This window comes from Panthera uncia (assembly GCF_023721935.1).
Source record: "Panthera uncia isolate 11264 chromosome A3 unlocalized genomic scaffold, Puncia_PCG_1.0 HiC_scaffold_11, whole genome shotgun sequence".
Lineage (NCBI taxonomy): Eukaryota > Metazoa > Chordata > Mammalia > Carnivora > Felidae > Panthera > Panthera uncia.
In genome coordinates this window covers 26,783,256-26,794,644 of record NW_026057578.1, presented here as the reverse complement: position 1 = coordinate 26,794,644, position 11,389 = coordinate 26,783,256, and the positions used below count along the sequence as shown (strand labels likewise).

General features: G+C 42.2%; 1 protein-coding gene across 1 annotated transcript; it reads right to left on the bottom strand.

Annotated features, from left to right (window-relative positions):
* Positions 1 to 890: 890 nt before the first annotated feature.
* DEFB129 (defensin beta 129) lies at positions 891 to 3,938 on the bottom strand. The gene is made up of 2 exons (XM_049650976.1): positions 3,881 to 3,938; positions 891 to 1,518 (listed from the first exon to the last, which is right to left on the bottom strand). Exons 1-2 carry the CDS (start codon positions 3,936 to 3,938, stop codon positions 1,073 to 1,075), a joined length of 504 nt encoding a protein of 167 aa, XP_049506933.1. The 3' UTR covers positions 891 to 1,072.
* Positions 3,939 to 11,389: the final 7,451 nt, after the last annotated feature.

The following is an 11,389-nucleotide window of genomic DNA, read 5'->3' as shown; positions in this document are numbered from 1 at the left end:
CTGTTTCTTTTAACTTTTTCAAATGGAGCTATTAGAAAATTCTTTTTTTTTTTTTTAAATTTTTTTTAACATTTATTTATTTTTGAGACAGAGAGAGACAGAGCATGAACGGGGGAGGGTCAGAGAGAGAGGGAGACACAGAATCTGAAACAGGCTCCAGGCTCTGAGCAGTCAGCACGGAGCCCAACGCGGGGCTCGAACTCACATACCGCGAGATCGTGACCTGAGCCGAAGTCGGACGCTTAACTGACTGAGCCACCCAGGCGCCCCAGAAAATTCTGGATTACCTACATGGCTTGCATCTGTGGTCTGCCATCTGTTGGAGGCACCACTCTGCCTATCGCCTGTTGTCCGTCCCCTTGGGAATCTTGTTGAAATGTCTTGGCCCAGAGGTAGAAGTCCTACACCTTCTCCCTTAGCCGTCCTCCCTTCCCCTGTTCCCCCAGATTTTTATCTTAAATGGCTCCATGAGCTCTGTGCTGACCGCTCAGAGCCTGGAGCCTGCTTCAGATTCTGTGTGCCCCTCTCTCTGACCCTCCCCCGTTCATGCTCTTTCTCTGTCTCAAAAAAAAACAAACATTAAAAAAAATTTTTAATGCCTCCATGAATTAGGTTATATTCTTCTGCGGGGAAGGTGGACTTAGTCTGCCCACATTCTGTCTTGCATATGGGCCTTTTCTAAAAAACCTATGAAAAAAGAAAATAATGACGATATATTTTTTTTGTCCTGTTACCTCAAGAAAGGCGCATCAGATGAGAACCATAAATCCTTGTTACAGAGGCCTAATCTGGGCTATCCGTGAGCCAAGGTCAGTGCTCACTTTCTCCCGGGTGTGCAAACTAAAATTCCATTCCTCTCTAGCTCTGTTTCCTCTGTGAGGTTTCCGTGAGAACGATAACATTATGTAAACTGTAGGTGATTGAACGGTATTTATTGAATGACTAATGACTGAGGAAACAGTCCTATGTTTCATTTTACAGCCAGCAAAGATGGAGAGGAACCTGGTGTTTTGAGGGAAAGACTCCTCTGCTCATCTGCTTCCTCCGGCTCCAGTCATGGTGTTGAGAGTGTCTATGGCGGGGGTGCTGGTGGTGAGGAGTCACTGGCCGAATCTCTGCTTTCTGTGGTGTCGTTCTTGGCAGAAATTGCAGTGTATGTGATCTTGCATGAGGTCGTAGGGTTGGTGATGGCTGAGTTTACAGTGGTGGCATTTGGGATGAGGAGGGGGTGGACGTTGGCAAAAGGGCTGATGCTTTTGGTTCTGGGGAGAAGAGATAAAATTTGGTATTTTGTTTGTATCAAAGCATCAGAATTCTTGGTAACTTGTAGGTGTTCTTGGGAGTTCCCTTCAAGTGTGTGGGACATTTCATTTTGCATGTAGTTTTTTATCATTTGAACCACTTTCTGTCCAATGCAACATTTCCTCTTCTTGCATTTCTGTATCTCCGTTTCACCCACGGCACAGTAGTCTTTGCATCTCCCAAAACCCATTAAACATCTTCTCAAGCCAAAGTACTCTGCACAAAGAAAAGAAGAAACCATTGAGCTAAGGTGAATAGCTAGATATGATATTAAGACTGCTGGAGAGAGTGGAATAGAGTAAGAGGTTGTTTATTAATGCTAAGTTTTTTAAAAAAATGTTTTATTTTATTATTTTTGGGAGAAAGAGACAGACTGTGAGCAAGGGAGGGACAGAGAGAGAGGGAGACACAGAATCCAAAGCAGGCTCCAGACTCCGAGCTGGCAGCACAGAACCCCAACGCAGGGTTGGACTCATGCACCCTAAGATCATGACCTGAGCCAAAGTCGGCCACTTAACCGACTGAGCCACCCAGGTGCCCCTATTAATGCCAAGTTTTAAATGCAGTGTTAGGGATGTTGATGAAAGTCCCTGGCAGGCTAAGAAAATCTCTGTACACCCCTGAAATCCAAAAATCTAGGGCACATAGAGGAAGGGAAAAAAGGGAAACACAACTTTTTGCTTTGGCATACTATTTTATTTATTTATTTATTTATTTATTTATTTATAATTTATTTTTTTTTTTAATTTTTTTTCAATGTTTTTTATTTATTTTTGGGACAGAGAGAGACAGAGCATGAACGGGGGAGGGGCAGAGAGAGAGGGAGACACAGAATCGGAAACAGGCTCCAGGCTCTGAGCCATCAGCCCAGAGCCCGACGCGGGGCTCTAACTCACGGACCGCGAGATCGTGACCTGGCTGAAGTCGGAGGCTTAACCGACTGCGCCACCCAGGCGCCCCAATTTATTTTTTAAAGTTTATGTATTTCAGAGAGAGAGCATGAGCAGGGGAGGGACAGAGAGGGAGGGAGAGAGAATCCCAAGCAGGCTCCTCGCTGTTAGCACAGAGTCCCCTGTGGGGCTTGAACCCACCAACCATGAGATCATGACCTGAGCTGAAACCAAGAGTCAGACGTTTAACCGACTGAACCACCCAGGCACCGCCAGGATATGATGTTAGACCCCCCACTTAGCATCTTAGACACTTACAGGGCATCTATCTCCCCTCCTGATCCTAGGAAATACCTACAAGAGCAAAATCTGTCATAAAGCTAATCCAAGAAAGAATTTCAAAAGACAGCAATAGGACTTTCAGGAGAGCTGACCTCTTGCCAAACCCACTGGTCCATGACTTCACTCTCCTTGACTCTTGATTGACCTGTGGTTCCTCGGGCGTAGTGTTCATCATTTTCAGCCTCTCTGGACATTCTGTCCCTCAGACAATGTCCCTTATTCATAATCATAGCCATAGTCTCATCTCTACCAAGGTAACTCCCACATGGTTATCTATAGCCCTACATTCTCTGCTTTGTTTAGAATCTCATCTTCACCTGATTTTTTTTTTTTCGTCCCAATGTCTTCAACTTTTTTTCTGACTCAGGAAAGTTCTCCCTTGCTCTATAATCTTACCAATTCAACTGATTTTCCATAAATAGTAAGAGGCTTATGTAGCACCTAATGTTTGCATACGTTTCAACACCCTTTCTCTCCAGAGACAAAACAGTAAACTTCGTATATTTCAAGCAGCTGCATGGGTTAACCTGCTATACTCATGGGGAATCTGAGGCTCAAAGTGGCTAAATGACTTTACCCAAGACAACACGGCCATACCTGCTTATGTTACTTCTCTTAAGGTCCCAAGGTAAAAACATTAGAAATATCTTGACTCTTTCACTTTCCCTTCCCTGACCCATTGCCAGTTGTTCTAAATATCTGGGTGATTCTTGTATTCTGAAACAAGTCTTAACGCTTCTCTTTTCTTTCGAAAAAACAACACTCAGTCCTCTGGTTTAGCATTTTGCCACAGTGCTTTCCTAGATGCCCTGATGAGTGATTTGGCAGTTTCCCAGAAGACAAAGCCTGAGAAAAGGGATGAAACTTTACAAATCTGAAAAAGTTGAGATGGAGAACGGAGACCTTTTTACTGGATCCTTAGAGGAGATGTTTTGAGCACAAGGGAAGAGACTTCGTATTACACCAGAGTATAAACTGATACGAACATTTGCTTCAAAAGATGGTTTAAATTAGAAATAGAGCACAAATGAGGTGACTTGGCTGAGTCCCAGATGATAGCTATGTAGAGGGCAGGAAGGCAGCCTTTATATGTTGGATAGTTTCTGAGCACACACAGAAAACACCCTGCTTTCCTGTAGCTCTGCGTATATCCCTATCAGCAGAGTCTAGGATTGGGGCCTATGGGGATGTATGGGGGACGGTGCATGACTGAGGCAATAGGCAAACTCTTCAGCCATCTGTTTGGGCATCTCATCTGTCAGCATTACTTGGGTTCCCATTGTCATGGACAGCCAAATCCCTGCTTCCTCACACCGACCCCTTTTAATCCCATGATTCCACATTACCTGTGTTCACCTGGTACTGTAGCATGAGGCTGGCAAAGATAGGAAAAAGGAGCTTCATGGCTGGGTGCTAGAGAGGAAGCCTTCGATCTGGGTTGGAGTTCTTGGGCTCCAGCCTTTATTGGCCTCTTCATGGCCTGAGGCTATGAGCTGTGAAGGGCAGCCACGGCTCACAGCAGTTGTATTTTCACTGATTCTGTCTGAGAACAGCTTTCCTGAACGCTTCTGTGCAACATACTTCTGCTCTTGATCCTGGGGGAAACATAAGACATATAAGATATGAGTGCTGGCATCTCCACCGGTTAGCGTGGGCACTGGATTACCGTGATAATTCGGTGTATGTATGTTGAATGAGTTTGTTGGAGGCAGCTCTTGGCATCACTTAAAAAGAAATTATTTATTTTGAGAGAGAATGAGAATGAGCTAGCAGGGGAGGGGCAGAGACAGAGAGGGAGAGAATCCCAAGCAGGCTTCGTGCTGTCAGCACAGATCCTGATGTGGGGCTCAATCTCACCAACCATGAGGCCATGACCTGAGCCGAGATCAAGAGTCAGTTGCTTAACCAACTGAGCCACCCAGGCGCCCCTTGGCATAACTCGAACTTTTTTATTGAGATATAATTGACATGTAACATATTTGTTTCAAGTGTTCAACGTAATGATTTGATATTTGTATATATTGTGAAATGATTATGACAGTAAGTCTAGTTAACATCCATCACCGCACTTTAAGATTTACTGTCTTGCAACTTTCAAATATACAATATAATATTATTAACTATAGTCACCATGTGGTACATTATGTCCCTGGGACTTACTAAAGTTTTTCTAACTGGACATTTGTATCATTTGATGACCTTTACCCATTTTGCCCCCCTTCACTCCCCCTACCCTAGGCAACCACCAATCTGTTCTTTGTATCTATGAGTTCATTTATTTTTAGATGCTGCATATAAGTGAGATCATATGGTATTTGTCTTTCTCTGTCTTGACCTAATTCACTTAGCATAGTGCCGTCAAGGTCCATCCGTGTTGTTGCAAATGGCAGTATTTTCTTTCTTATGGCCCATTTTATATATACTACATTTTCTTTATCCATTCATTCATCAGTGGACACTAAAGGTTGCTTTGATGTTTTGCTATTGTAAATAATGGTATAATGAACAGGGGGGCGGTGTAGATGTAGGTCTTTGAGTTAATGTTGTTGTTTCTTTCCGAAAAATACCCAGAAATGGAATTGCTGGATCATATGATAGATCTGTTTGTAATTTTTTGAGGACTCTCCATACTGTTTTCCATAGTGGTTGCATCCATTAGCATTCCTACCAAAAGTGCATTAGGGGTCTTGTTTTTCCCACATTTTTGCCAACACTTGTTATTTCTTGTCTTTTTGATAATAGCCGTTCTAACAAGCATGAAGTGATATTTCATTGTGATTTTGATTTGCATCTCCCTGATGATTAGTGGTACTGAGCACCTTTTAATGAACCGCTTGGCCCTCTGTATGTTTTCTTTGGAAAAATGGATCGATTCTCTATCCATACGTAATTAGATATGTTGTTGTTGAGTTATATGAGTTCTTTATATACTTTGGATATTAACCCCTTATCAGATACATGATTTGCAAATATTTTCTCCCATTTGGTAGGCTGCCTTTTTCTTCTGTTGATGGTTTCCTTTGCTGTGCAGAAGCTTTTTGGTTTAATGTAGTCCCATTTGTTAGTTTTTGCTTTTGTTCCCTTTGCTTTTGGTGTCAAATCCAAAAAATCATTGCCCAGACTGATGTCAGGGAGCTTACTGCCTATGTTTTCTTCTAGGAGTTTGTGTTGGCAGATCTTATGTTCAAGTCTTTAACTTTGAGTGAATTTTTGTGTGCAGTGTGAGGTAGTGGTACAGTTTCATTCTTTTGCGAATTCTTTTGTGACTGTTCAATTTTCCCAACACCATTTATTGAAGAGACTGTCCTTCCCCTATTGTATATTCTTGGCTTCTTTGTCATTAATGGATTGACCATATATGTGTGAGTGTTATTTCTGGGCTCTCTCTTCTGTTCTATTGTTCTGTGGGTCTGGGTTTAGGCTCAGACCATACTGTTTTGATTACTATAGCTTTGTAATGTAATTTGAGAAAAGGAAGCACAAGGCCTATAGGTTTGTTCTTTCTCAAAGTTCCTTTGGCTATTTGGGATCTTTTGTGGTTCTATTCAACTTTTAGGGCTGGTTGTTCTATTTCTATGAAAAATTCCATTGGAATTTTGATAGGGACTCTACTGAATCTATAGACTGCTTTGGGTAGTATGTCCGTTTTAACAATACTAATTCTTCTGATGCATGAGCATGAAATATCTTTCCGTTATTTGTGTCACCTTCAATTTCTAGCATCAATATCTTATACTTTCAGTATGGGTCATGAAAGTATAGGTCACCTCCTTGGTTAAATTTATTCCTAGCTATTTTATTCTTTTAGGTGAAGTTGTAAATGGGATTGTTTTCTTCATTTCTCTATAGTTCATTATTCATGTTTAGAAACACAACCGAGTTTTGTGTATTGACTTTGTGCCTTGCAACTTCACTGAATCACTTTTTGGTAGAGTCTTTAGGGTCTTCTGTGTAACAATATATCCTGTGCCAATAATGACAGTTTTTCTCCTTTTCTCACATGGATGCCTTTAATTTCTTTTTCTTGACTAATTGCTCTGGCTAGGATTTCTCATACTTTGTTGAAATAAAGGTGGTGGGAGTGGGCATCTTTGTCCTTTTCCTGATCTTAGAGGAAAAGAGTTCAGCTCCTCTCCATTGAGCATGATGTTAGCTGTGGACTTGTCATATATGGTCTTTATTGTGTTGTGGTATGTTCCCTCTATAGCCATTTTGTTGAGAGTTTATATTATAAATGGATGTTGGATTTTGTCAAATGCTTTTTCTGCATCTATTGAGATGACCGTATGAGTTTTATCTTTTATTGAGTCACATGACATCTGATTTGCAGACATTCAGCCATCCTGCATCCCTGGAATAAATCCCTCTTGACCATGGTGTATGATAGTTTTAATGTGTTGCTGAAATTTGGCTTGCTAATAATTTATTGAGGGGTTTTGCATCTATGTTCATTAAGGATATTGGCCTGTAATTTTCTTTTCTTATAATATGCTTGTCTGATTTTGGTATCAGAGTAATGCTGGCCTCATAATATAGTCATAAGTTATTTTGCTCCTTTTGTTTTTTAACCTTCATACTAGCTTTACAAGTAATTAACCTATCACCTTTGCAACATTAAATTATTCTGAATTTTACTGTATACTTTTACCAGTGAAATTTATACCTTCATGTTTTCCTGTTACTAATTAGTTCCCTTTCATTTCATCTTAAAGAAGTCCCTTTAACATTTCTTGTAAGGCTGGTCTACTTGCGTTGAATTCCTTCAGCTTTTGCTTATCTAGAAAACTCTATGTTTCCATCAAGTCTGAAGAACAGTTTTGCCAGGTAGAGTAGTCTTGATTGGCAGTTTTTCTTTCAGTGCTTTCCATGTATTGTGCCACTTTGTTCTGGCTTGTAAAGTTTCTGTTGAAAAAATCTGCTCGTTTTGTCATATGGTGAGTCCTTGTATGTAACAAGTTGTTTTTCTTTTGCTTCTTTTAAGATTTTCATCTTGTCTTTAACATTTGAAACTTTAATTATAATGTGCCTGGGTGGGTCTTTTTGGGTTCATGTTTTTTGGAACTCCCTGGGCTTCCTGGATCTGATTGTCTGTTTCCTTCCCAAGGTTAGGGGAATATTCAGTCATGATTTCTTGAAATAAGTTTTCTGCCCCTTTTTCTGTCTCTTCTCCTTCTGAGACCCCTATAATGTGAATGTTGGTTCACTTGATATTATCCTATAAGTCCCTTAAGTTTTCTGCTCTTTTTATCATTCTTTTGTTTGTTTGTTTGTTTGTTTGTTTTTTGTTTTTTGCTGCTCTGATTGGGTGAGTTCCACTGCCCTTTGTGGTCACCGATGCTTTCTTCTACTGCATCTAGTCTACTGTCAACCCCCCCCCCCCCCCCCCCTTACTTTTCAATTCAGTTATTGTATTATTTTTTTAACAAATATTTATTTATTTTTTGGGAGAGCACAAGTGGGGGAGGGGAAGAGAGAGGGAACAGGATCTCAAGTGGGTTCTGTGCTGGCAGGCTGACAACAGCAAGCCCAATGTGGGGCTTGAACTCATGAACCTCAAGATCATGACTTGAGCCAAAGTTGGATGCTCAACCGACTGAGCCACACAGATGCCCCCAGTTATTGTATTCTTAAGCTCTGTGACTTTTACTCTGTAATTGTTTATATTTTCTGTTTCTTTGTTGAAATTTCCACTCTGTTCATCCATTCATCTTCTGAGCTTGGTGATCATCTTTATGACCGTTATTATTATTATTATTATTTTAATGTTTATTTATTTTTTAAGAGAGAGAGAGGCAGAGAGAGAGGGAGACACAGAATCCGAATCAGGTTCCAGACTCTGAGCCATCAGCACAGAGCCTGACGTGGGTCTTGAACCCCACAAACTGCGAGATCATGTCCTGAGTTGAAGTCAGTTGCTTAACCTACTGAGCCACCCAGGCTCCCTGACCGTTATTTTGAACTCATTATCTGATACATCACTTATCTCTCTTTCACTCAGGTCTTTTTCTGAAGTTTTATTCTATTCCTTTGTTTGGAACATATTCCTTGGTTTCTTCATTTTCCTTGACTCTGTGTGTTGGTTTCTGTGCATTAGATGAAACAGCCACTTCTCCCAATCTTGAATGATTTATATCCCAATCTTGAATGATTTATCTCATGAGGGAGATGAATCTTACTGTTCAGCCTCACTCTGGCTTTTTTTGTCTCTCAAATCATTGTGACTGTCCAAGCTGCCTACATTATTTTTAGGGGCTACCAGTAGTTGAGGTGCGACAAGGCCTGTCAGTGTTCCAAAGGGCAGGGTCTTAGTCAACACTTAGGTTCCAGCCGATTGGAAGCCTTACTTTCAGGCAGCAGCTTTTAAAGTGTGTGAATGTACTTTTTCCGGGAGAAGATTGGGAGTTGGCATTTCTGTCTGCTCCCTCTGCCCTCAGCTCTGGGATAATAGCCATTTGAGAACTGTTTCTTCTTTCTTTTTTTGCTACCATCCCACTGAACCCATAAGCACCCAAGCCTCACTGGTCACCAGAGCCTTGCCACCAGGGGATGTGTCCTCTGGGTGGCAGACATAAAAGCTGGGGCACAGATGCGTACACCAGGTCCTTTCTTGGAGACACTGATGGCCTGGGGCAGGACAGAGGGAGGGCATGAGGATGGCACCTGCTGGTCTCCCAAGTCTCTGGAGAGGACTGTAGTTGTCCCCTAGATGTGTGTTTAATTAGAAGCTTATCCCTCAGGTTACAGCTGTGAAGAGAAGCTAATAGGCCTCTTTCACAGAAAGACTGGGGATGCATTTCAGTCTGTTGTCACTGCGCTGCTCCCTGCAGGAGAGGGGGTGTCACTGGCTACAAATTCTTTCTTCCTTTGTAACAGTCTTGCAGGCCCTGTGAGCACAAGCCCCACTGACTACCAGAGCCAGATGATTGAGAGATATCCCCTGTGTGGCAGATGCAAAAATTTAGGGGCCCTGTGAGCACACAGGCTCCTCCCTTGGAGATACTTGTGACCCGGAGGGAGGGAGGGAGGAAGAGGAAGTGCAAAGATTGAGTCCACCAGCCTCTGTCCCCAGAGAGCACCTCAACAGGCCTCTAGGTGTTTGCCCAACCAGAAGCTCCAAGGTAAGAAATCAGCTTCTTTCACAGAAAGACTGGGTATGTGTTTCAGTCTGTTGTCTCTGCATCGTGCCCTACGGGGTTGGTAGCCAGCCAAGAACTGTCTCTCCACGTATTACAGTCCCGTGGGGCCCATGAATGCAAGCCCTGCTGGTCATCAGAGTTAGGCAATCAAGAATTGTCCCCTGGGTGGCAGGCATAAAAACTGGGGCACCAGATGTAAAAACTAGGGCCCCATACGTGTGCATAAATTCCGCTCTGGGCATCGTATTCTATAGTAGCAGAGGGAGAGAGCAGAGATAAGTGCCTTTCTCTTGAGGTCTCTGGAGAGGGTTACAGTTGGCCCTTAGATGTGTGTTTAATTAGCAGCCTGTTCCTCTCAGAGCTGCAGCTCTGAAGATAAGCTAATAGATCCCTTTCACAGAGTGGCCGGTCACCTCAGTCCGCTCTGCCCTGGTGTTGGTAGTGGGTTAAGAAATCTTTCTCTGTTTTTGTCCTGTGAGACCTGTGAGTGTAAGCCCTGCTGGCAAATAGAGGCAGGCAGTTGAGAGGTGTCCCCTTGGTGGCAGCAGTAAAAACCTGGGGCGTCAGAAGCTGTGTAAGCTCCTTTCTGGGAGATATTGGTGAGCTGAGTGAGGCAGAGGAACAGCACAAATATGGCGCCCACCGGCCCCGGTCTTTGGAGAGTATTTGCATAATCCCCTAGATGTGTGTTCAATTAGACGCCTGCCATGCTGGAGGTGGGATACCTGGTGAGATTGTGTCTCAGCCTCTCCTACCTACTTCAGTGTGTTTTTTTCCTCCAATCATCCAATGTATAGGAGTTGTTCAGCTAGAACCCTCCTCGCCCCGCCTCACCCGCCCAAGGAAATTGTTCTGTATGTAGCTGTAGATTCAGTGTGGCTGTGGAAGGAGGTGAGTTCAGAATCCTCCTACATTGCCATCTTGAATTGGAATCTCCTTGCTTTTCTTTTGATTGACTAAATATTTTTCACTTTAAATTTATCCCCATCCCTTGTTTGGAAGGCACACACTATATTTACTTAATCAGTAACTTAGCTTTTTTTTTTTTTTTTAACGTTCATTTATTTTTGAGAGAAAGAGAGCGCATTGGGGCAGGGGCAGAGAGAAGGGGACAGAGGATCCAAGGCGGGCTCCATGCTGACAGCAGCGAGCCCAGTGTGAGGCTCGAACTCGCAAACTGTGAGGTCATGACCTGAGCTGCAGTTGGATGCTCAACTGCATGTGCCACCCAGGTGCCCCATAGAAATTTTATCATACATACTCACCTATTAAAATCTAATTAGTGTCTTTCTCCTCCTTCTAAAGATTTAGAGCATTATAATTCCACCTCTCCTGACTTATGCACAATAGATTCTGTGTATTTTAGTTATATAATTTTTAACCCAAGACGATATGATTATTGTTTTATAAATCAAGCCTTTTCTCCTTGGTATTATTCCATGATCTGAAGTTAACTTTGTTGGATTTTGATATAGTGACTGCAGCTTTCTTTTTACAGGTGTTTGCATGGTATATCTTTTCCCATCCTTTCATTTTGAGACTACGTATATTTCCATATAAAATGTATATATTTGTAAATGGCATATAGTGTAAAAAACTCATTTTTTACTCATTGCTTTTAGTTGGTTTACACATATATTTTTTTTAAAGTTTATTTACTTTTTGAGAGAGAGAGAGAGAGGCAAAGTGAGAGAGAGAGAGAGAGAGAGAGAGAGAGAG

What these genes read in the sequence shown, in the direction of transcription:
- DEFB129 (XM_049650976.1), bottom strand. Translation starts at nt 3,938, where the DNA reads ATGAAGCTCCTTTTTCCTATCTTTGCCAGCCTCATGCTACAGTACCAG. An exon ending in ACAGTACCAGGTGAACACAG is followed by an intron (nt 1,519 to 3,880) that starts GTAATGTGGAAT and finishes TTCTTTGTGCAG; the next exon opens with AGTACTTTGGCTTGAGAAGA.